The sequence below is a fragment of the Mesitornis unicolor genome, unplaced genomic scaffold, assembly GCF_000695765.1.
Source record: "Mesitornis unicolor isolate BGI_N332 unplaced genomic scaffold, ASM69576v1 scaffold25673, whole genome shotgun sequence".
Taxonomy (NCBI): domain Eukaryota; kingdom Metazoa; phylum Chordata; class Aves; order Mesitornithiformes; family Mesitornithidae; genus Mesitornis; species Mesitornis unicolor.
In genome coordinates this window covers 27,770-50,330 of record NW_010175814.1, presented here as the reverse complement: position 1 = coordinate 50,330, position 22,561 = coordinate 27,770, and the positions used below count along the sequence as shown (strand labels likewise).

Below are 22,561 nucleotides of genomic sequence, written 5' to 3'. Positions count from 1 at the left end.
CTTGCTTGCTTATTGGTTCATTAATCATACAGACACATCAGCCAGACAATGTCAGGAACAAATATTCATCCATGATATATTTCCGTATTAAGAATGAAATATGGCTAATTGAATTGTGAATGAGAGAAATGTATTTTTATGCATGTAAATTTCAGTTCCAGTTTGAAAGACTGCAGTCGTATCCTTAGCAAGCTTCTGCACATTTTTCTGCATTATATTCTCTCAGTAATGAAATATCTATACTCTGAGAACATCCTGGAATGTCTGTGTGCCAAAGACAGATCCCAGGATGTGTTTTAGCAAGCAGCTCTGTAATGAAACAGCCGTGTAAAGCACAGCATTGCAGAAACTCAGAATTAGTAACACTGTGTAGACATATATGGTGTTCATGTTTTCTCTTTGGTCTTTTTTTTTTTAGGAAGGTTGCAGATAGTATGTTTATTGTCTGCTACTTCTGTTCTACTGCTTTAGTTCATTCTTGAATTGAGTATTTATACCTTTGTGGTGAAATCTGTGGATGTGAGAACAATAGGAAAGAAAACTTAAAAATGGTCACTACTATATAATGTATTGAAAGTGCATGCATGCATGCACAGCATGCTTTAGGGCAGCCATTGCTACCTGTGTAAACTGCTTTTCTTGCTTGCTTTCATTACTGCATTCAAATACTGTACACTCATTGATATATTCTGGTTTGTATCAATCCTGTTTAATGGGGTAGTTCTGCTACTCTGATTTTGCTGACCTGCAGTGTTGATGTGTCCAAAGTCACACACCAAGTTTGTATCAGATGCCAGACTCGCTTCTAGTGCCTTTTTGTAGAATCATAAAATCACAGAATGGTTTGGGTTGGAAGTGACCTTAGAGATCCAGGACCTTAGTCCCACCCCCCCTGCCATGGGCAGGGACACCTCCCACCAGACCAGGTTGCTCAAAGCCCTGTCCAGCCTGGTCTTGAACACTTCCAGGGAGGCGACATCCACAACTTCCCTGGGCAACCTGTGCCAGTGTCTCACCACCCTCATCGTGAAGAATTTCTTCCTACTGTCTAATCTAAATCTACCCTCTTCCACTTTAAAACCATTTCCCCTTGTCCTATCACTACATGCCCTTGTAAAAAGTTCCTCTCCAGCTTCCTTGTAGGCCTCCTTTAGGTATTGGAAGGTCACAGAATCACAGAATCGCTCGGCTGGAAAAGACCTCTGAGTTGCTATAAGCTCTCTCAGGAGCCTTCTCTTCTCCAGGCTGAACAGCCCCAACTCTCTCAGTCAGTCCTCACAGGGGAGGGGAGGTGCTCCAGCCCTCTGATCATCTTCCTGGTCCTCCTCTGAACCTGCTCCAACAGCTCAATGTCTTTCTTACAGTGAGGGCCCCAGAACTGGACGCAGTACTCCAGGTGGGGGTCTCATGATAGCAGAGTAGAGGGGCAGAATCACCTCCCTTGCCCCGCTGGCCACACTTCTTTTGATGTAGGCCAGGTTGTCATTGGCCTTCTGGGCTGCAAGCGCACACTGCCGGCTCATGTTGAGTTTTTCAGCGACTGACACCCCCAAGTCCTTCTCCTCAGGTCTGTTCTCGGTCAATTCTCTGCCCAGCCTGTATTGGTGCTTGGGATTGCCCCATACATTTTGAGATTTTCCAGTACATTTCCTTTATCAGGAAGCCAAAGCTTTTGGCTGTGTAACTGCTATGCCTTGGGAGGGTTTCACCTTGAGCTAGAACAGTGATAATGATAAATGAGTAATCTGTTATGATTTTTATTGGTTCTGGGCTCAACCTGGCATTTTCTATTGGACTGGGGCAAATTTATGTGTTCTGAAATAGCACATGAATGAATCTCAGCTGAGAAATTATGCTCAGTGGTACTTCTGTTGCTGATGGTGCACTGAGAGGAGTTTGCAGGTGATTTTTTTTAAGCTGTTTATTTGTATACAAGATGCTTTTTATTTTGCGACTAGACATCTTGATTTTTTTTGGGTTTTGCATACACGGCTTTGTTTTAAATGTGGATTTTTCTGTTTGTTCAGGCTACCATTAACCAGTTAAGAGCTGAACTTGCCAAAGGACCTCAGGAGGTAGCTGTGTATGTTCAGGAGCTGCAAAAACTTCAAAGTTCAGTCAAAGACCTAGAACAGAAAAACCAGGTGAGAATGCTGTTCTTTCCTCTGTTTGTCAGTTCACATTAAAATGGAAACATATCACACATTGCCTTGGGAGGTGCTGAAAACGGTAAAAACAAAACTTCTTGCAAAAGTTGAGAATTCTTTTGCCATTTTGCTTAACATGAGGGATATTGTAATGTACAAGCAAATGCTATATTTTAATAATCATCAGTATGCTACAACTGAAGTACCCAGTGTTGTTATGATTGGAGGTTTCTAATTCCTTCAGTTTATGCTTACCTATCTTTAAGCAGTATTACCATCTCACACATTAAAAGAAAAAAGCAGTGCCCTTTGAAATATTATGCTTACCTAAAAATCACAATTCAGAAGACATTTGTAGCTCTCTTCATTGGCTTTCCAGTTTCTTAGCTTTTCGATTGCACTCCTGTCATACTTTCTGGCCTTTTACCAGAGTCATGAATGGTAGAAAATTGAAATAAACTCCAGAAACTTCTCAGCTTATAAGTATTCCTTGAGAACTTTTTTCAAAGCCCTTTGATCTTGCTGTGTTTCTTATTTGCATTAAGAAAGAATGTGCTGTGGGGTAATAAATGGAGGTAAGGCAGGAAAAGAGACAAGGAGAAAGACGCTGAAGTATATTGCTGTTCCATTAAAAACATGGAATGAAACTGATTGGTGCATAAGGCAACCATACTTTAAGAGAGGGTCCTCTGCTGTGTCAGGTTAACACCAAACGCTACTTGAGGAATAGAAAGAAGTGGCAGTGAGCTGCTTTTCCTCTTTCAGTTTCAGTGACTTAAAGCAGTTTTCAGCCACCTCTTTGTGCAGCTTTTTGAAAGGCGATATTCATAAGAATGGTCTGCTAGCCAAGGAATCTTGGCCCTGGAGGACTTGGGCCTAGAATTGGAAAAGGTAGGACTAGCTTCCCAAATAACAGAAATTGCTCCCCCTTTGAACGGTTTGCACTTTTTGAAGAAGCTGTCAGGGAGGGAGGAGGAGCCCAAATGTATTGCATTTTGCTATGTGCATTCATTTATAATTCCATTGCAATGTGGGAAGATATTTCTGTGCATTGACACAGAGTTTTTCAAGCTCATGTACAACCTCATCAAGCAAGCTGTTTCTTATATTTTCAGGAGCTATACTGAGAAGAACAGATGACAAGTAGATATGATCAGTTTTCTGAAATGAGCAGGAACTGCCTTTCCTCCATTTACAAAACACTGTAATTACGGGGCTTGGCTTGCCTTGCCGAGGCCAGTAAGGGCCAGGAGACACCTAATGTGTGAAAAACCAGTGTATTCCCCAAAGTGTAAGACTTGTACTTCTAGACCCATTGCATGTGGGTTTTTTGGTTGTTTTCTTTTAGGAAAATTGTGATGCATTATTATTATAAGGAAGAATTCTTAGTTTCTAACGTTCTGCTGACAAAACTATCCTGAAATTTAGTAAAGTGATCACAGAATTTGTTCTTTAATGTCTGGCCACTATCACTAGTAACATGTTTTTTGTCTATGAAGCAGTTATGAAAAAAGGGATCAGTGTGGTGTTCTTCCTTTGTATCTTGTGAGCCTTGAACGCTCAGGGCTCTTTGTTGAGTGCTGGAGCATACTTGTCATTCCCTCTTTCTTCTCCGTGGAAACCAAGGCTTGGGGTGATGTGTGCCCACATCCCTTTAAACATCTGGGACGCAGCTGTCACATATATCCAGATAGGAAGCACTGCTGAATCCACTGGCGTAACCTGAACGATTATAGCTTGGCACCTCCATAGCTTCGAGTCTGCTTCAGTCACACACAGAGGTAGCAGACTTGGGTAACCACAACTCTTCTCTTGTGAAAGCATCAGCAGCTGCTGCAGCTCTGACCATTCGTGGCTGCAGGAGGTGTTACAGCTGACAGGGGCAGACCAGGGAGGAAGAGAGAAGAGTAGCACAGAATGTGTACCAGCATCTCCAACCATGTTTATGTAGCTGGTGCTCTTGGCTGTCTTTTGGATAACTTGTGAGGTGATGGTGAGGAGTCTTTGCTTCTTTTTGTTTTCCATAACATTCCTGGAAGCTTCCCAGAGTCTCAGTCTGCTTCAAGACAACATTAACTGTTTCTCTTTTCTTTTTTTTTCCTCCTCCCTCCCAACTGTATTTGAAATTTTAAGTTAGTGCCCTGCACTGACTTTTCATGAAGTAGGTCCTAGTAGTTCTACATGTGACTTGTGGATCTAGTTATGAAGTAGCAGTAATATTAATACCTTAGCTCTAACTTGCCCAGCTGTGGTGAAGAAGGTGCTGTAGTATGAATGTTAATGATCCTGCCTGGCCATTTCCCTTTAATAAAAAGGGAATTGCAACTTTATTTTACATTCTGAGGGCGAAACCTTTTCCAAAAGCAGTGGGAGCCTTGCCAGTGACTTCAGGAGGATAAAGATGACACCTGACCTCAGTATGTTCTTTATGTACTCTATTCCTGCATTTTATATATGCATGTATAAAAACTTCTGCATACCTGTAACAGCAACAGGTTGTTTTATTTTTTAGGAAACATTTCAAAGTATGCTAATTCAGGGCTAGAATTCAGTAGCCAAAAATTTTGACTAAGTTTTATGCTTTAGCAAGTACATATTTTTTTAAACAGACATGTAGGGCGTTAATTATATTTGTTCTCACATGGATTGTTGGACTGCTAGAGTTGTTACTTGCAAGGTTGTTTGCTTTCTAACCCCTTTTTAAAATAGATTCTTCTGTGTATTTTATCATGATTGTAAAATAGAAGTGTCTGTATATGGTTTATAATCGCCAGTGTAGTAATCATTCATTTAAATCTGTAAAGAACCAAACTATCTATTTGAATAACTTTACAGCTTTTCTTCTGCGGAATAGGTTTCACCCCTGGATATTGTGCAGAAGTGTGCTTGTAAGATGCATAGCTAGAATTGCAGCACTATCTTCTCTTTGGAGCAGTATTATTCCAAAGTTGCAGAACTGTCTGAAGTTTTGATGCATAAGACTGACCTCAGTGTTGGCATTTTTTCAGGCTGATGTGCTAGAGGCATTCTTAATTTTTCTGTATTTTAACTGAAAGGGTCACTAGAGAATATAGTAGTCACTGAAACTGCAAGGACACCACATGCATTTAAAAGGTAGGCATAGTAATGCTCTAGTCAGATGGAGTAAGATGCTGCAATAAATGGAACCTGCTGGCACATTTCAAGGAGATGGAATGAGTGATCTGGGTTGGATGATGACCAGGGCCTCCCTGCAACTGTGCTTAAAAAATTGCCACTGGAAGCTGAGGTGGTTCTTATGACTTTTTTGTCCTGCTTGGAGATCTCTGAAATTCTAGTTGGTGCCACAGCTAAGCTTGGGGGAAAACCTAAACTTAATGGAATTATATCTTGCCCATTAAGATATTTAATTTCTATCTGAATGTAGTTTTGATTAGTTTGTGAAATTTGATAAAAAACATTATGTAATAGCTGAAAATGACATGTAATTTTTTTTCAGTATTTGTCTCAGCATGTAAATCTGATAGTATGACCTTAGGCCCTGCCGTGTTTACTGTTGTTAATGTGTTAAGAAAAATCTCACACTCAGCGACGCTCATGTCATTCCTTTAGGGAATCTCAGTTTTTAGTGTTTTCAGACTCAAGGCAACCATCCTCTTTGAGCTGATTTGTTTGCAAGGAAATTAGATGGTATGAATTAAAATGTAAACCCATCATATTCTAAAATGAAGGTTAAATCATGAGTGTTTCATTCTGTGATTTATCAAAATCACGAATGTTGTTAGTTTTCACAGGTTCTCTTCCATAATTTGGATAGCAGATCATGCTGTAAGTATCGTGACAGGGCAAAAATAGGATACTTCTGACAAATGTCCAGCATGAAGACAGTGCAGGATTAGGCAGGAATTAAACCACAAAAGTTGTTGCTTATTTAATTTTGTGAAGGATGGTGACACTTTAGAACTTTTCTGTATACTAATAACTCACATTACTATTTCACCTTTTCCCCAAGCAAATGCAGCTGTAATAACCTAGAATTTGAACATTCAAATTAGTCTTCAGGGTACAGGAATAGAGTTTGTGTGGTATTCTTAGTAAGAGGAAGTGAATTTATATAACAATATGAAAAATGGTGATTCCAGTTGAAACTGTGGGCTGTATGAGCTCCAGAATTAACTCGTGTAATATATAATAGAGGTCAGTTTTTTCTTTTAATAATGGTTTTGAGGAAGTTCTTCACCATTCAGCATCAACACTTGAGAACAAATCTGAATAATGCATTGAACAGATGCTGTGTAACTCTCTTCACAGAGTCTGACCGAGAAGCTGCTGAAGAAAGAACAGGACTACACCCAGCTAGAAGAAAAACACAATGAAGTATCTGTGAGTAAAAAGAACGTGCAGGCAAGCTTTCACCAGAAGGACCTGGACTGCCAACAGCTGCAGGCAAAGCTGTCTGCATCTGAAGCCTCGATACAGAGGTTGCAGGCAGAACTAGGTGAGAAGGGGGAAGCAAGCCAGAAACTTAAAGAAGAGTTGTCTGAAGTAGAGACCAAGTATCAGCATCTCAAGGCGGAATGTAAACAGCTCCAGCAGCAGAGGGAGGAAAAGGAGCAGCATGGCCTGCAACTGCAAAGCGAGCTCAGTCAAGTAAGGTTCCTCCTAGACTGTCCTATTGAGATGGTTTCTTAAACCATCCCCTTAGGGTTCTTTAAACTGTGCGTGCATATTTTGTAGGCACAGGCATTTGCATTTCCTTATTGAAGGGGAATAACTAACCAGTACTTTTATTTGAATAAACAGAAAGCTATCTGGAATTTTAATAAATCAAAAGCATTCTTTGTAACACTGCAGAGAATGAAATACAATTACCTCTTCCCCTTATTGAAGCAAGGAAAAGAACAGGTAAAAAGAAGACGCTGTGATAAGAGTGCAGAAACTCTTTGGTATTTGTATGTCCTCACATGTGAATCTTTTCTGTAGGTCCAAACTCTTGTCAGGCACAAATGCACATAGTTCATAGCCCTTGTGTCACAATCAAACTCAGCAAGATCTACAATTATAATGACCTTTCACATTCTTATTTCTGGCAAGGCTAGCGTAGTATCTGTCTCTAGTATAATTCCCCTTTTTTCTGAAAGGGAAACATCTTACTAATTCTGTTCTGTCTGGAACTCTTCTGTAAAACTATACTTTCAGTTTTGAAGATTAAGGTTGAATGAGCATGAACTCTCTGGCTTATTTCTTATGTCCTGATTTGATTTTTATTTTTTTTCCACATGAATAAGAAAGGCTTTAGCTGACCGGAAACAGGTTTTTTGTCCACTCTTTTTCTCTTGCAGTGTTAAATGAACTCTTCTCTTTCATCCTGGAATTTTCCCCCTCCCTTTTTCTTGTTGATGCATTCCCTGAAATAAGGGAAGTGTTGTCAAATTAGAAGGCAACCCAGAATCCTGAGTTTCCATGACAAATATGGTAATAGATAAATCCTAAGAAGTTAGCAAGTTTATTTATTCTGGTTCTCTCAGGGAGCCATAATGAATTCAGGTTATGAGAAAAACAAATTCAGGTAGAGTTATCAGAAGCAGTTTCACTTCTTGTAGTGATTTTACAGTTCTGTAGGAGGTTTGAGATAAGTGAATCTTCGTTCTATGATAGAACTGAACAATGCTTGATTTGTTTTAAAATTGAATAGTAAGTACAGTAGGGAACACTTAGTGTGAAAAGCAGGGATAATATGAAGTCTTAATATTGCTTCCCTTGTGTCCCTCCACAAACACTTTCCCTTTATGTTGCTGTTAGCTACAAGAACACCCAGAGCGTGTGTTTCCTCCCTCCCCATTTACGTATTATTCTGCTGAGACCAGTGAGTTGTGGAAGCAGAACTTTCATATATAACATTAAGCATACTGACATTTGAAGCTGGTTGAACTCTGTTTTGTCTTGGGGAGTAATGTTACCCTGGAGAAATATTTGTGCATCAAGAATCGTGTCCAGTGCTAAGATGGAAAAAAATAACCTATTTTTTGTTAGCATGACGTACTCCATTTTAATCTCTTGCTAAAGCTTTATCGTTTTAAAGTGCGTGTTTCTCAATTTTCAACCCTTTGTCCAGTCTGAAATAGATTAAGTTGCAAGTTGTGTGTGTACAGTTTATCTTAGAAGAGCTGTGGTTTGGCAAAACTTAATTTCTGTATGCATTACCTCCCTAGAATGACGTTCCTACTGCCATCAGTCTTCTCTCAGGGGAGGGAAGATAATTATACTAGTTATCTGCTTAGGAATCCTCGCTTGGTAAAACTGCCTCCATCTGCCTGGATGACACGTATGCAAGCTACAGAAGTGTGGCTAAGAGATTGAGCTGAAATCTGGCTTCAGCCTGAGAGCGCATTTTCAGGAAGGATTTTTAGGATGGGAGAGTGAAGGAGGAGGAAGGTGAATGAAACATTGCTGAATGAATTCCTGTGAAAGGAAATGGAGGCATCACTCATTCTCTGTTGAACTCCAGATGAGTTCAGTTAGTGTTGTCATGAAAAGACTAAATTTCTTGTATTTGTTCATTTAATACTTTAATGGAACTATCTTTTTTGCATTTAGTCCAATAGCTTATGTTGACACAAAGAATGGTGCTTATGAAAGTACATGTGTAGCTGTTTAGTCAAACCATATTTTTAAGAAATCCTTGCCATCCTCTCAAAATTCATTTGAACAGATGCGTATCTGGTTAAGTTTGTGCATTTTAGAATTTGGGTGATGTGAAGGAAGTGATCTTCACAATGCAAGGAACATCAATGGTAATGTTTATTCCAGCACAGCAATAGGAAGAGGGCAACACAAAAAAAATATGGACTCCTTCAGTCCTGAAGAAATGTTAATTGCTAATGAAATAGTGTTGTTGTTGAGAAAATTTGAATCTACTTGATTGTATCTTTGGAAGTCTAAATATTTTTTATGATTTCTGTATTCTGTAACATAGGTAAATCCTGGATTTTCTGGTTCTGTTTACTTAAAGTCAGTCTTAAAGTCCTTAAAAAATACTTACCTATGCCTGTAATGCAAGTGACTTTTGTAAAATGTTACTTGCTGATTTTACCCTTTTGAAATAATCTCTTCCAGTATCAACATAGCCATGAATAGTTCTAATAGTTAGTCTTATTGTGCCATTTCTTCGTTAGATTTTGGCCTCCAGCACTTGTTCATATTTTAGTAAGGAGGAAGTGTTAATAATTTAGTGATTCCAGTGGTAAAAGACAAATGTTCCTGGTTATTGGAAGAGAAATTATGATCTCTTTCCTCACCCTGTCCTCCCTCTTCTCCTAGCTCTCTCTTAACTGTGCAGTCACAGTTAGCAATTGGTGTCTCAGCTATGTGCCAAACAGCTTTTCACAGTTTCTGTGGTTGTGGACATATAAACAAATAATTTGGCTTGCTCTCCTAAGAAAATAAAGCTTGGACACATTTGTTTCCCTGTCTCCATCCCCTGTAACTTTTGCATTGTTTGATAACTTCAGCCAGATTTTGACAGATGGCCCAAAGGACTTCAGTGTTAGGCTCTTCAGTGTTAAATTCTTGTGGAAACAGGCAGCTGGGTAAAGGAGTGAGACTTATGTTTATGCCTCACCCCCTCAGTTCCTGAGGAGAAGATTTAATGTTACCAAAAGCACTGTTCCTTTTTGTGTCCTGCTAGGCAGCCAGCTGGTCAACAAATGGCAGCTTGCAGTGAGCACCAAGAATGTGCTGCCTTTTGCCTTGGTGTTAGTAGAGATTTGAGGAAAGCGTGAGAAAGGTTTAGGGATATTGAAGGGAGGACCTGGAGTTAAAAGGTGAATGGTTCAAGGGTCTTGGACATAAATTCATAGGGAAGCCAGTTTCATTCATCCTGATACCTGTAGAAAGTTCTTGCTGTGCTGCAGGGCCTTATCCATTCTCTGTTTTTGCACTGAGTTGAAAGTTCATTTGTGTATCCGTGAATGCGTTCATGTAGAAGTACGCAGGAGGTAACCTGGGGCCTCCTGTGACAGTTTCAAGTAGAAGAAAAGCTGATTTTATGGAGAGAGCTTTTTATAACAGTGAACTGTAAAAGGCTGTCCTTGCACTTTGAAGATGCTGCAGTACTGCTTTTGATGAGTGAAAAATGTATAAGGTAGGCTTATGTCCAGCTGGAAGAGCACATCTCCCTACTTACTCTGCTGCTGGGAGGTGCTGGGGTACCAGCCACCAAAATTACTGTGTACTCTACATTGAAGGTTCATGTATCTCTTCTCTGCAGAGAATGAATGCCATTGATGTAGCCAGATGAACTAAAAATCACACTTAGGAGTCTAGCAGTGCAGAGCCAGCAGAGCAGGTAAAGGCATGGTGGATCTACAGGATCCAGCTGCTGGATCTGAAGGAGTCAGGTTGTGGCTGTGTGAGATGAGATTGCTCTAAGCACCACTATGTAGCACAATAATCCTTATGTCTTTGAAGGATTGCCCAATCTGTGTTTCTGTTAGATCACTGTAACTCATATTGAAGGGCTTCCGTAGATAAGTGAGGATGTTTCTGGGTCCCTCCAACCTACATTTTTGTGTATTTGTTCATACTTGTGGGGTTGATGCTGTTCTTTAACATGATTTGTGTTTCTGAGGTGTATGATGTGAATACTTGACTTTAGGAGTTCATGTAGCGGCTTCACTCTGGGTTCTGAAAACTTCTGGTAGACACTGCCCAAAGTGAGTCTAAAATACAGCTCTGTTGGCTAAAGAATGGCTGAAAAAGTGATTAATTTTTATTTCTTTTTGCAGTTGCACAGTAAACTTCTAGAAACAGAGCGGCAGCTTGGGGAAGCGCATGGGCGGCTGAAGGAACAGAGGCAGCTGTCTAGTGAGAAACTGATGGACAAAGAGCAGCAGGTTGCTGATCTGCAGCTGAAACTTTCTCGTGCTGAAGAGCAGGTAGGGCCCTTCATGCAGACTCCAGTTTGCTCTGGTTCTGATAGTAGCCTGTATACACTTCTTGTGATGTTCCAGTTTATAAAGTTTGTCCTTATAGGAATTTAATTTGACCAACACTGTTAAAGTCTTACAATAAAATTGTCAGAATCTGCCAAAATGCCACTTGCCTCACAGGTTTTGTAAGGCAAAATGCTTATCAGATGCATGGATGTTTGTGGTCCTTTACAGATGAACAAAAAATGTGCTTTTTGCATTTAGAAGCTCTGTCAAAGGATCTTGTGAAAAAAAGACTTAGGTGCACTTGAGCTCATATGGGTAAACTTTTGTGTGTAGATATTTTTGTGAGATAAAGCACAAACTGAAGAAAAAGTGAACATGGCACAGCAGGTCATTAATAGTCAATAATCTGCATTGGGTGGATGGGCAGAAGTAGTTTGTTTTATTAATTTTTATTTGTTTTAATGAGCATCTTGTATATATGTTGCTGATTTTCTGCTGCCTGTATGGGGATTGGCCAAATAATCTGAGTGGTATGTTGTCAAAGATTTAAAGCTTTTCTGTAGCTAATTTGCAAAGTGTTGACCAGTATAGAAGTGGAGAGAGTGCTAAACTGAAGTTGCTACTAAAACTGCTAATAATAGTAGTGATGATGATGATGATGGTGACGATGATGATGATGATAATAATAAAACAATAAAAACAATAAAATACTACTACTACTACTAATAATAATAATGATGTTGTTTTACAGGTATCTGTATTATCATTTATATTACATCTTAACTCTTGGATAAAACATACTAAAAATCTCTTTAGTTCTTAGATTTTTGAGAGATAAAATATATATGTCTGAGAGTTGTTTTATAGTTCTTGCTTATGATATAGGCTCTCACCTATTAATAGTAATGAATGCTTTGTTTAGATTTTGATTCTTTAACAAGCATCACACATTTTTATTTTTATACCAGTTTTCAAATATTCGTGCTTAGAGTAAACTCTTTTAGCATTGAATGAACATTGAGCACTATTGGCATACTGGATGGCCTTGTTCACTCATTAGTCTATTTTGTTTGTTCCCTTGGTTGGTTTGTTTGTTTTAGCTAAAGGAAAAAGCAGCAAATTCCACAGAATTGCAACATCAATTAGATAAGGCAAAACAGCAGCACCAGGAACAGCAGACACTTCAGCAAAATACTACAGCAAAACTACGAGAAGCCCAGGTAACATAGTTATGTATCTTCCTATGAAACTGTATTTCAGCATTACATTAGTTTAAATATGTTTTCTCTGTAAGAATGACTTGCATGACTTGTACTAGTTTCAATAAATTAATTTATAAATCTAGAGCAGAATATGCAGAGAATGTTTAATAAATTTATCCAACATTTTATGCATTAGGAATAACTTCTAAGGTCCTTATAATTAAGGAAGCTGTTATGCGATTTTCTAGAATGATTTGGAGCAAGTACTACGACAAATTGGAGATAAGGACCAAAAAATTCAAAATCTGGAGGCTTTGCTTCAAAAAAGCAAAGAAAACATCTCTCTGCTAGAAAAGGAAAGAGAGGACTTGTATGCAAAAATTCAAGCTGGTGAAGGTGAAACTGCAGTTCTTAACCAGCTACAAGAGAAAAACCATGCATTGCAAATACAGGTAAGAACTCAGAGAGTTGTTTATTTTCTCTTATTCTCATTATTGACTTGTGTTTCCTGTTGTCCTATCATCAGACATGACATTAATATTTTCTGTACTTTGCTGTTTCTTTGATACTTACTTTGAAGATCTTACTGTAAATTTCTCAGGACTTGTGTTTTGGTCACTTTCTTGCTTTCAGCATAGGGGAAGGAACTCCTAGATGTTTCTTATGTACATATGCTAGTAATATGTGCTTACAGATAATTTTTGGATACATACATGCTAGTCTTTCTTCTTTTAAAAAGACATTTGATTCCCACTTTCAACACCAGAATTCAATTTACCCTGCATCTGTTGTCTCCTTAGTATTTTGGTTTTGTTACAGTAAAGCCAAATTGAGAAATCTCTTTTGCTTCCATTTTCAACTGATAACCTGTTTAAACTCTGCTATTGTGTACAATGTAGTTTTACAGTAATAATTCAGGAAAATAAATGTGATATTGTTGAGTCTCCAAAGCCATGACAAGACACGCTAGATTTATGACTTCCTTGGACATGCTGCTCCAGCCTTCTCTTGTAATTACCCCCATTTTTTTCACTGCAGGTAACTCAGCTGACTGAGAAGCTGAAGAATCAATCAGAAAGTCATAAACAAGCCCAGGAGAATTTGCACGAGCAAGTGCAGGAGCAAAAGGCACATCTAAGAGCTGCCCAAGACCGTGTGCTCTCCCTGGAAACAAACATCACTGAACTAACCAGCCAGCTAAATGAAAGTAAAGAGAAAGTTTCACAGCTTGATGTACAGGTAATGGAGCTCTATACTGTCTAGTGATGATGAATCCTGCTCGTGATTTCTGTATTCTCTCCAGAGAACGTTCAAAGCAATTTGCGAAATATTGCATGTTTCTAGTAACATACAGATGAAGTAGAATAAGGCAGATAAAAATGAGGAAAATGTAAGTGGATTCAGAATAGCAATAGATGGCAAGTGGTGATTTTGTTGTTGTTGTTTTTGTCTATATTTTTTATATAAAAAACCCCACAAAGTTCTTAATTGAGTTGGGAAAATCTATCCTCAAGCATCTCTTCTTGTATTTGCAATGATTAACCATCCAAAAACCTGCTTTTATCAGTCCTGGATTTTCTGTGCCAAAGTGAAAGTCTGTAAAGTCACTAAGATCTTCTTGTTGCCTAGAAATTTACTGTGCTTGTGACTTTCATCAAAAACAAACCAGAAAAGCTGCGAGCCACCTTGCTGTCATTTTAATTTACTAAACAAGGAGATTCCCCAGCTAGAACTAAATAATCTATGGACTGTTATTATTGTTTTTTAAAGCAATTTGAGCTTCCTTAAGCAGGTGGCCCTGAATATTGCCTCTCTGCACTAGCACCATTCATACCCACCTTTTAAATTTTCTTTGCTTGGTGTTTTGAACAGCAGGAAGGTTGCTTCCTAACAGGCAGATAGGAATAGAAAAAGATTGTATGCATGTGGAAGCGTATTTTTGTTGTTTCTTACTCTTTCTTAGAATAGAAGTGGGGTTGGTTTTGTTTGTTTTTTAGCTCAAAGTAAGAACTAACTGTGGCTTAAAATCCTGATATTTTTCTAAACCTTGAAAATGTTTGTGTCTTTTTTTTAAACTAGCACAGGAAAACTATTGATTTTACTATTAAACTTACGGATTAATATTGAAATAATTAACGAGGGTAAAATAGATTTTTTTAGTGAAATACAACTTGTCTTTCAGGTAAAAGCTAAGACAGAATTGCTGCTTTCAGCAGAAGCATCGAAAGCTGCTCAAAGAGCAGATCTTCAGAATCATCTAGACACTGCCCAGCATGCACTGCAGGATAAGCAACAGGTTATAAGCAACATATAAAGTTTCTGTGTTACCAAAAAGACTACTTCAAAACCTAAGAATAGTCTGTTTACAAATTAAATAGACATGTGAATATGCATTTGGAAATCATTATTTAGGATATTTTAAACCATCTGCTATGTATTCAGTTCTTTTTTGCTGTAATCTAACCAGATATATTTTGCAGTGTAAAGAATTTACTTGGTAATCCACTCCTTGCTCTAGGATTATGGTTCAGAATCTAAGCTGTCCTTTTGGGGTATAATTCAATTCTCACCTGTATGTTTGAAGAAAAGATTGTACAAGGCAGTGGGTACAAGTGAAAACTCTTAACTCATATTGCACATTCAGAAAAATTCAGAATCAGATGCCTGTATTCAGAAGTAATTATCTGTTTGCCAACTGACACAAAAAACCAAAAGACTTTTGTTAAAATTGCATGTTTTAATTTGCATTAATCCTAGTGAAGCATTCCACTGGGTGCTGAATCAGGTATTTGTATTGTTACAGTTGGTGCTGCTGTGATCTTCATGGAAACATCGAGCAGATGCTAACATAGCACCATTTTTTAGGGTGGGAATGTAATTAGTTGCTATGAACGGAAAACCTCTTTTTGCAAGTATTAAATAGTTAATAAATAAACCACCTTGGTTGGATAGCAGCAAGCTTTGATGTCATCGTGGTGGTTACTAGGTGAATATGTTCGTGTCTCTTTTGGAAATGACATTGTTTTGTGTTGAACCAAGTGGTCTGAAAACATCTCTGGTATGTGGAGAACTGACTGTTTCCATGGCATTGGCTTTCCTGTTTGGTGGTGCTTGATTTTATGAAGACAGCAAAAATTTTCTCTAAGGTTTTGTAATTGCTTTCTAGTTACTCTTGTAGTAACTGCAGAATCTGGTGTGTTTATTGCCTGCAGTTCCTCTTCCATTTATAACTTAAAACACCTTTGTTAAGATTTAGCCCACAGCCTGTAAAGTTTGAGAGGGATATTGAGGCTTTAAAAGAAATTTTGTGAATTTAACGGAGAGAATTTGTGCGTGTTTATGTTCCCACTCTCAGTTTCCTACACCTCAGAATGAAAATGAAAAATTAATTTACTTTTTAATTTGAACATTTTAGATAATTTAAAGCATATGTGACATTAGTAATTTTTGGAAGTTACTTAAAAACTAACAACCCTTGTATTTTTGTTTTACCTCAGGAGTTAACTAAGGTCAGCGTTCAGTTGGATCAAGTTACAGCTAAGCTGAATGACAAGCAGGAATACTGTGCTCAGCTGGAAGCCAACCTTAAAGAGTACAAAGAGAAACATCTTTATTTAGAACAGAAAACTGAAGAGCTAGAGGGACAGCTTAAGGTTTGTATGGAACACAGTATCTGAGCTTAGAGAAACTGATGGTCTCTGCTGCTTGGTAGTATGTGACAAAAAGCTGTGCTCAAGTTATAGGGAAAGGATTGTACCAACACCAATTTTGTAGGTTTTCTTTTTCACGAGTGTTTCCTAATCCACCCTTTAATCCTGTTCTCCTCCTGTTCCATGCTAGCATATCACACTAAGGAGACAGACTTAGGACATTGCCACTGCACTGTCATTTTCCTGTAGATGTGCTTCTACCAACCTCTGTGCCACCTGGAAAGTGTTACGAGGGGGAACATGAATACTTGCCGAAATTAGAGTCTTCATTTTCAACTTTACACACTTTACAAGTGGTAGCAGGGCACGTATGTTACATTGGTGAGCCCAGGTTAACACTACCTGTCTGGTTTAATTTTATTTCTAACACCTTTCAGTAGGCTTCTACAGAGGCTTTTTGTCAAGATTTTTTAATCAGTGTTTTTCCTCTAACCTGACCTTGAATTTTACATTGCATTTCTGGAATCAGTTTTTCTGTTAAAGTACACATAATTCTCGCCCTTAAGGTTTGCAGAACCTTTTGGTGTTTTGAGATACTGGTATTTTCAGTTAAGGATATGAATTAGTCCTGATGCTTGAGAGCTTAAAAATTTGGGCTTTAACCTTTGTTCCATGTTTGTTAAGCATTCTTGGTGGTTGAAATTCATGATACATAAAACCATATGATACAGGGATATATTAGGAGCAATGCAGAATTGATTTTGCAGTGTTGTCTCTCTGTTTTGAGGGAGATTAGCAGTCCTTATGCTCAAGATCAAGTGGAGTGTTTTTCCTAGCTTATGTGCTCTATAGAAGGGAAGGAAGGTTATTTTCCCTGCATGAAATTTTAAATCCAATGCTACTGAAAAGTAAAACAGTCATACATTTGCATTATTAGAATAATTATTTCATGCTTTCATCTCTGTCTTCTTTTGCACGCTGTTTTTTTTTCTGCCTGCTTTCATTTGTGTTTTTATTCTTCATCCTTTTGCTGAAGTTTCACAAGCAACCAACAGACACAAATGCTTGGGGAGAATACAGTGCTTGCTTGCATAAGATTTTATGAAGTTCCTGGTAGCCAAATTGTGAAACTGAGCAGGGTTGTTGATGCTGTCAACAGGAATGCAGTTCTGTGTAAAATCTTTGTGTCATCACCATTCTTCGGGATTATTCCAGTTCAATGCATAGTATTAAAAAAAAATAAAATAAAAGAGAAAACAAAAAGCCCTCAGGAATTTTCTTGGAGAAACTTGGCTGTTTTAGTTTATAGCCACTGCATGAAAGCAGAAGTGCCTGTAAAAGAGCCAGCGTGTTGAAGAGTCTAAGCAGTGCCCATTTGCCAATGACTCCTGTGTTCTTTGTACTACGTGTAAATGAAAAGTACCTTCTAAAAAACAAAACAAGAAAAACCTCTTCCAGGATTTCTTTACAGCTGTAGTTTGTGGTTTTGTTTTTGTTATAAAGAATAGCAGAGTTCTGGGGGTATGTAAATCAGCAGTCATTTGAAACTGCTGAAACTACTTGGTGGTGGCTGAGAACCTGACGCCAAAGCTGAGCACTGTGAAAGGCCTTTTCTTGCATAGGTGTTTTGGATAGGCTCTTTAAAGGTTTCTACATTTTATCTAATACTTCACAGTAAAATGTCTGCTTGGCATTTAGTTTAATGATTTCAGAATATTTTGCTGAGATAGTTCACTTCTGGTGGAGCAAGAGATTTGCAGGAACTAAATAATGAAAGATAAATAGCAAACTAATGAACTAGGTAGACTGTGTGAGAATTGTGACTGCTTTCTACAGTAAAGACTTTCTGCAGTAAATGCTAATCACAGACTAGATGACTTCTGCTTTTTATTGCTATTTTTATTTCATTGGTAGTGTTCTAATGGCTCTAAATTTGTATTTGTCTATCTCAGAAACTTGAAGCTGACATACTTGATGCTAGAGCAAGCAAAGAGCAAGCTCTTCAGGAGTTACAGCAGCAGCGACAACAGTCGACAGAATTAGACCTCCGAGTAGCAGAGCTGAATAAACAACTTGAAGCAGCAAGAGAAGCGTATGCATTTCCTCTGTTATAGTGCTTTTCAGAGTTGGACATAAAACTGGAGTGGTTTGGAGTAGAGTTAAAATTTTGTTCTTCTCTCCTGTGGTTTCTTAAAATCGCAGATAAAAGTGATGAGTTCCCTCTGCTACGAGAACTGACTTACACCCCCCTGTTTTCCTTCACTCTGTGTTCCATGCAGACTCCATCTGCCATGTTGTCTCATGTAAAGCACTTCAATACACCTCAGTTTATTCACTGTACCAGTTGTCAGCTAAATATCAGAACAGTTTGATGTACTGAGGTTCATCTTTGGATATCCACAGCTCTCTAACTTTCAAGGACTAGTTTGCAATTTATGCATAAGCAGCGAAGGGGTAGTTTCTGTTCATAATATCTGAGTAAGAAAAATCTATCTCAAAGTAGTATTTATAGTTGCTGGTACATCTTCATTGGAGAGACAAAATGCCTGCGTTCTGAATGAAAAAGGCATGCTTTGAAGTAGTTCTATAGTTAAAATATTAAACGAGACATTTAATGATACAAAGGAAACTCTGAAGAATTTGGAAAAAAACCACCTCATTTCATTTTTCTCTTTGTACTTGCAGGCTGTCTAGTGCTAAATTGGATTTACAGAAGAAATCTGAGGCCCTTGAACAAGCAAAACAGCAGATTTCAAAGCAAGAGGAGGAAAAAGCCAGCCTCAAACAAAACCTTGAGAAATCAAATCAAGATACAAGTAAACAGCTTAAGGAATTAGATTGTAAAATGCAAGCAACAACATCAGAGCTGCAACAAGTGAAATTAGAGAAGAATAATCTATTAAAAGACCTTACAGCTACCAAAGACAAGCTCACAAAAAGTTCTGAATCCTTCAAAAAAAGAAAGGAGGAATTAGAAAATGAAATACAAAAAGGAAAAGCAGCTGTGGCAGAAATGGTTAGTAGTTTCTTTCATTAGACGTTGTCTGGTGTATTTACAATCTGTTTAAATTACACTGTCTAAAACCAGTGTACATACAATGACAATGCATGGAAATTAATTGCCTTAAGGAAGAAATTGTGATTTTCAGTTGTTCATACATGTGTCCTACCTTAATTTTTTTTGTCTGGATGTTTGCACTGCTGAACGTCAGTCATATCACAAGACAGGATCCCTTTTTCCTGGCTGCATGCCTTTCCTATGGTGAAGAAAACCAAATGGAGACAAGTGGTGAAACTATTTGATGAGAAATGTTCCATGTTTTTCAAATACATCAGCTTTAGTGTTACCAAATGCACTTTTAAACTCCTTGCTAAAGTACCACCGTATTGAAGAAGTATTTTTATTGAAGATGTTTTTCTGAGGCCACTTGAGTTTCCTTTCTGGAGTCTTTTATACAGAACCTTCCTGTGTGCTTGTCTGGCCACGCTGGAAGGCTGCGTACTGCAGGCAGAGTAACATTGTCTGTCGTTTGGTGAGGTGTCTAGCTCAAGGTATTATCGGAGTACCAGAGCTGTTTGAATTTCCGAGGTCTCACAAGTGGTGGTATAGCAGCACATGCTTGACCACCAGAGCAACCTATTACTGTAATGGAAGTGAACTCTCACTAGCCTCGAAATACATTTTTTTTTCTTCCTTCTTTTGCTTTGTGGGTAATATGAATGAGCACTATATCAATGCATGTTTTACACATTTTCTTACACAGTTGTTCTGACATCCCTGCCTCAGACGTGGTAGGGGTATTTTTGTCATTCTCTTCTTGACTTCTATGTCACCGTTTCCCAGAACCCGTTCATAGCTGCTTTTATTCTAATCTAAAAAAAAATTTGCTTCTAGTTAAAAATAACATTTTTTCCTTTACTCTTTCACCTTTTTAAGATAAGCTTTTTTGTTTGCTTTACTTAGTTACTGCTGTTTAAATATTTGTTTCTCCTAAAAACCTGAAGGATTTTCTCCCCAATTTAGACTTAAAATTAGAAGTCTAGATTCTGCTTCTAATTCTGTAGTCACTTGGAGGCTCGCCACTAACTTAAGTACATAGTATTTGGGCTTAAAATGTAGTTGTATTTGCATACAAATCCTACAAAGGTATTTGCTTGTGAGTTTTAGAACATCAAGAAACTTTGGGTCCTGACAAGACTGATGAGTCTACTGCTTCCCACCAGAAGGAGAAGGGCTGCCAAAGCAGCTTCAAACAAGGAGTATATCCCTAATCTGAAAAACACTTTGACACATAGCTACATTTAAGTACAGGGTATTAGATGTGTTCATCTTAGATTTACCACTGTTAATGTTTTGAGAAGTTTTTAGCTGAAAATATGTCTGCAGCTGAGAAGAAAAGCTTTTTCACTAAAATGGGAAGCATTATTTTTCAAGGCTTTTGGATCCTGCAAAAATACCTGGTACCAGTCTTAGAAGCTCACAGAAGTACTTTCTTGTCTTCTGGTTTTTTGTTTTAGGAAAAATCTTGCCAAGAAGTAAAACACCAGCTCCAGGTACAGACAGAATCTGTAGCTAAAGAGAGGAATGAATTGAAAAACTCACTGGAAAAAAAAGAAGGGGTAAGCTGTCCACTTTGTTTCAAAAATCTAGAAAGCAACAATAATAAATGTTTAAAAGATTCATTTTCTGTCTCACATGCTGGGATTGATGAGTAAAAGAGGTTGCAGTTCTCAATTGTAACCTACCTGGGGCACTGAAATAAGATGATACTAAACATTTCCAAGATGTTAGTATGAAGTTTTAAAATGCAGGTTTCACTCCTGTTGTTGTATGCCCCACATACCTTAGCAGGGGATTTTTAGGCCTTCAGATTTTTTCATTAGTGAGTTATATTTTGTATTACTGTATCCTCATTTTTTTTCATACTGGTCTGTGAAGGATAAAAGTTGTTCTCTCTTATCCTTAGATATGTTTTAGTCTCAGTCGTAATCAGTCTGTTCTCTGTGTGGCTGATGGGACATTTTCAGATATCCTTGAAGGATTTACTTGCTTTTGGAAACTTGTGTAATTGCCTGTGACTGCGTGAGGACCAAATGTACTTCTGTTTTAAAGATGAGCACTCAGACTGCAAAATCATGTAGTCCAGCTGGCAGCCTGAAGGCCAAATCCGCTTTCATGGATTTCTTTACCCAAGCTGTCACCTGTTCCCTAAAGGAATCAGGAAAGATACGATCAGTGGACACAGTTTGGTGGACTCCTACTGCCTGACAGAGGGTTTGAGGATGTACAGGTGTGATGGTGATTGCTGTGTGGCTACTGCTGCAACTCCTCTGGCTCCTCTCTTACTCAGCAGAAGCAGTATAGTGCTCTGTGGCAAGTGCAGGAGGATGAGTTTGGTATCTGCTGCAGTTGGCAACAGGAGAGCCCAGACCACTGCTGGCTGGAGAAAAGTTGCCTGCTCTTAATTTTGAATGGTGAAAAAAGACTGCAGTTGCTCTAAGGGTAGGAAATTGGGAATAACAGATGATTTTAATGTGTTATAGTAGCTCTTAAAATCTAAATCTACTTGCTAGTGTTGGACCATCTAGCTTTGAAGCAGAAAGTAGCAGCAATGGTACCCTGGGATGGTCTAATTCCCTTTGCAAGAAATAACAGCAGCATACTTGGAAATTGCTGAAAATAATCTGCAGCTCTTTATAAAAACCTAAGAGCAGGCACACTGAACCACAAGAAGGGTGTAGCTTGGTATCTGGTCTCTGGCAGAGGAAAAAGTCAGGTGTGTAGAGAAAGGTAGAATGAGGCAAACTTTTCAGATCCATACAATCAAGCATTTCTTCCCAACTCCTGGCAGTCTTTTCTGAGGCTGTATCTTCAGCTTTAACAGCTTTGACGAGTTTTTAATCTGTCAAATTGTTTGCTTTTTGAACTATGTAATTTATTGTCCACATAGGAGTTGTACAAATAGGCATATACAAATAGTGATTTAAATTAAAATTATACGCAGTTATTTAATATTTTTGAATATAGATTTCTAAGCAGTTGTCAATAGAACTTGATTCAGCACGAGCACAACTACTGGAAGTTCAGGGTCTTCTGAAAGAGAAAGAAAAAAGCGAGCAACATCTCCAGGGAAAGCTGAGAGAGTTAAAGGAATCTTTTGAGCAGAAGAAAAAACATAGTGAGACACTGCAAGCTGAATTAAAAACTGCCCTTTTAGAAAAGGTAAGACTGGCCTCTCTTACTCCTCTAAGAAAATTAATGTAAATTTCTCTGATGAATGCTGCAGCTTTTATGTCAATATCTTGGTGATAAACAGCTGTTTGCTGTATTCTTGTTGGAAATGGTAAGGTCAGGATGTGGAAACAAGGTCTTCAGATGCTGTTGGAAATTGAAACGTCATCAACTACAACAATAATAATGTAAAAAGAACCAGTGCTTAAATAAGGATTCTGTAGGAAATGGCTTTCAGTAAAGTGACAGAAATTACTGTATTGACTGTGTTTATTTTACCTCAAGAGCATGCAATGAGGCAAGAGCTGCCATTTTCTTGTAAAGCAGTAGAGTTTTCTGAGTGCTTTAGACCAACCTTGCAATGCTTTGGAACGTCCATGGCAGTTTTAAACCAAGTCTTCTCTTATTATACCAG

At 38.2% G+C, this 22,561-nt stretch overlaps 1 protein-coding gene across 1 annotated transcript in view; it reads left to right on the top strand.

The window, feature by feature from the left end:
• Nucleotides 1–22,561, top strand: part of EEA1 (early endosome antigen 1) — a gene marked incomplete at its 5' end in the record, with an annotated part of 47,214 nt that overhangs the window by 11,527 nt on the left and 13,126 nt on the right. Inside the window, 12 exons of the mRNA XM_010181533.1 lie at nt 2,028–2,144; nt 6,438–6,776; nt 10,913–11,062; nt 12,163–12,282; nt 12,513–12,716; nt 13,303–13,503; nt 14,447–14,560; nt 15,762–15,917; nt 17,867–18,006; nt 18,600–18,930; nt 20,433–20,534; nt 21,943–22,137. Of these exons, the coding sequence (XP_010179835.1) occupies nt 2,028–2,144; nt 6,438–6,776; nt 10,913–11,062; nt 12,163–12,282; nt 12,513–12,716; nt 13,303–13,503; nt 14,447–14,560; nt 15,762–15,917; nt 17,867–18,006; nt 18,600–18,930; nt 20,433–20,534; nt 21,943–22,137 (2,169 nt within the window). The remainder of the gene's footprint in view (nt 1–2,027; nt 2,145–6,437; nt 6,777–10,912; nt 11,063–12,162; nt 12,283–12,512; nt 12,717–13,302; nt 13,504–14,446; nt 14,561–15,761; nt 15,918–17,866; nt 18,007–18,599; nt 18,931–20,432; nt 20,535–21,942; nt 22,138–22,561) is intronic.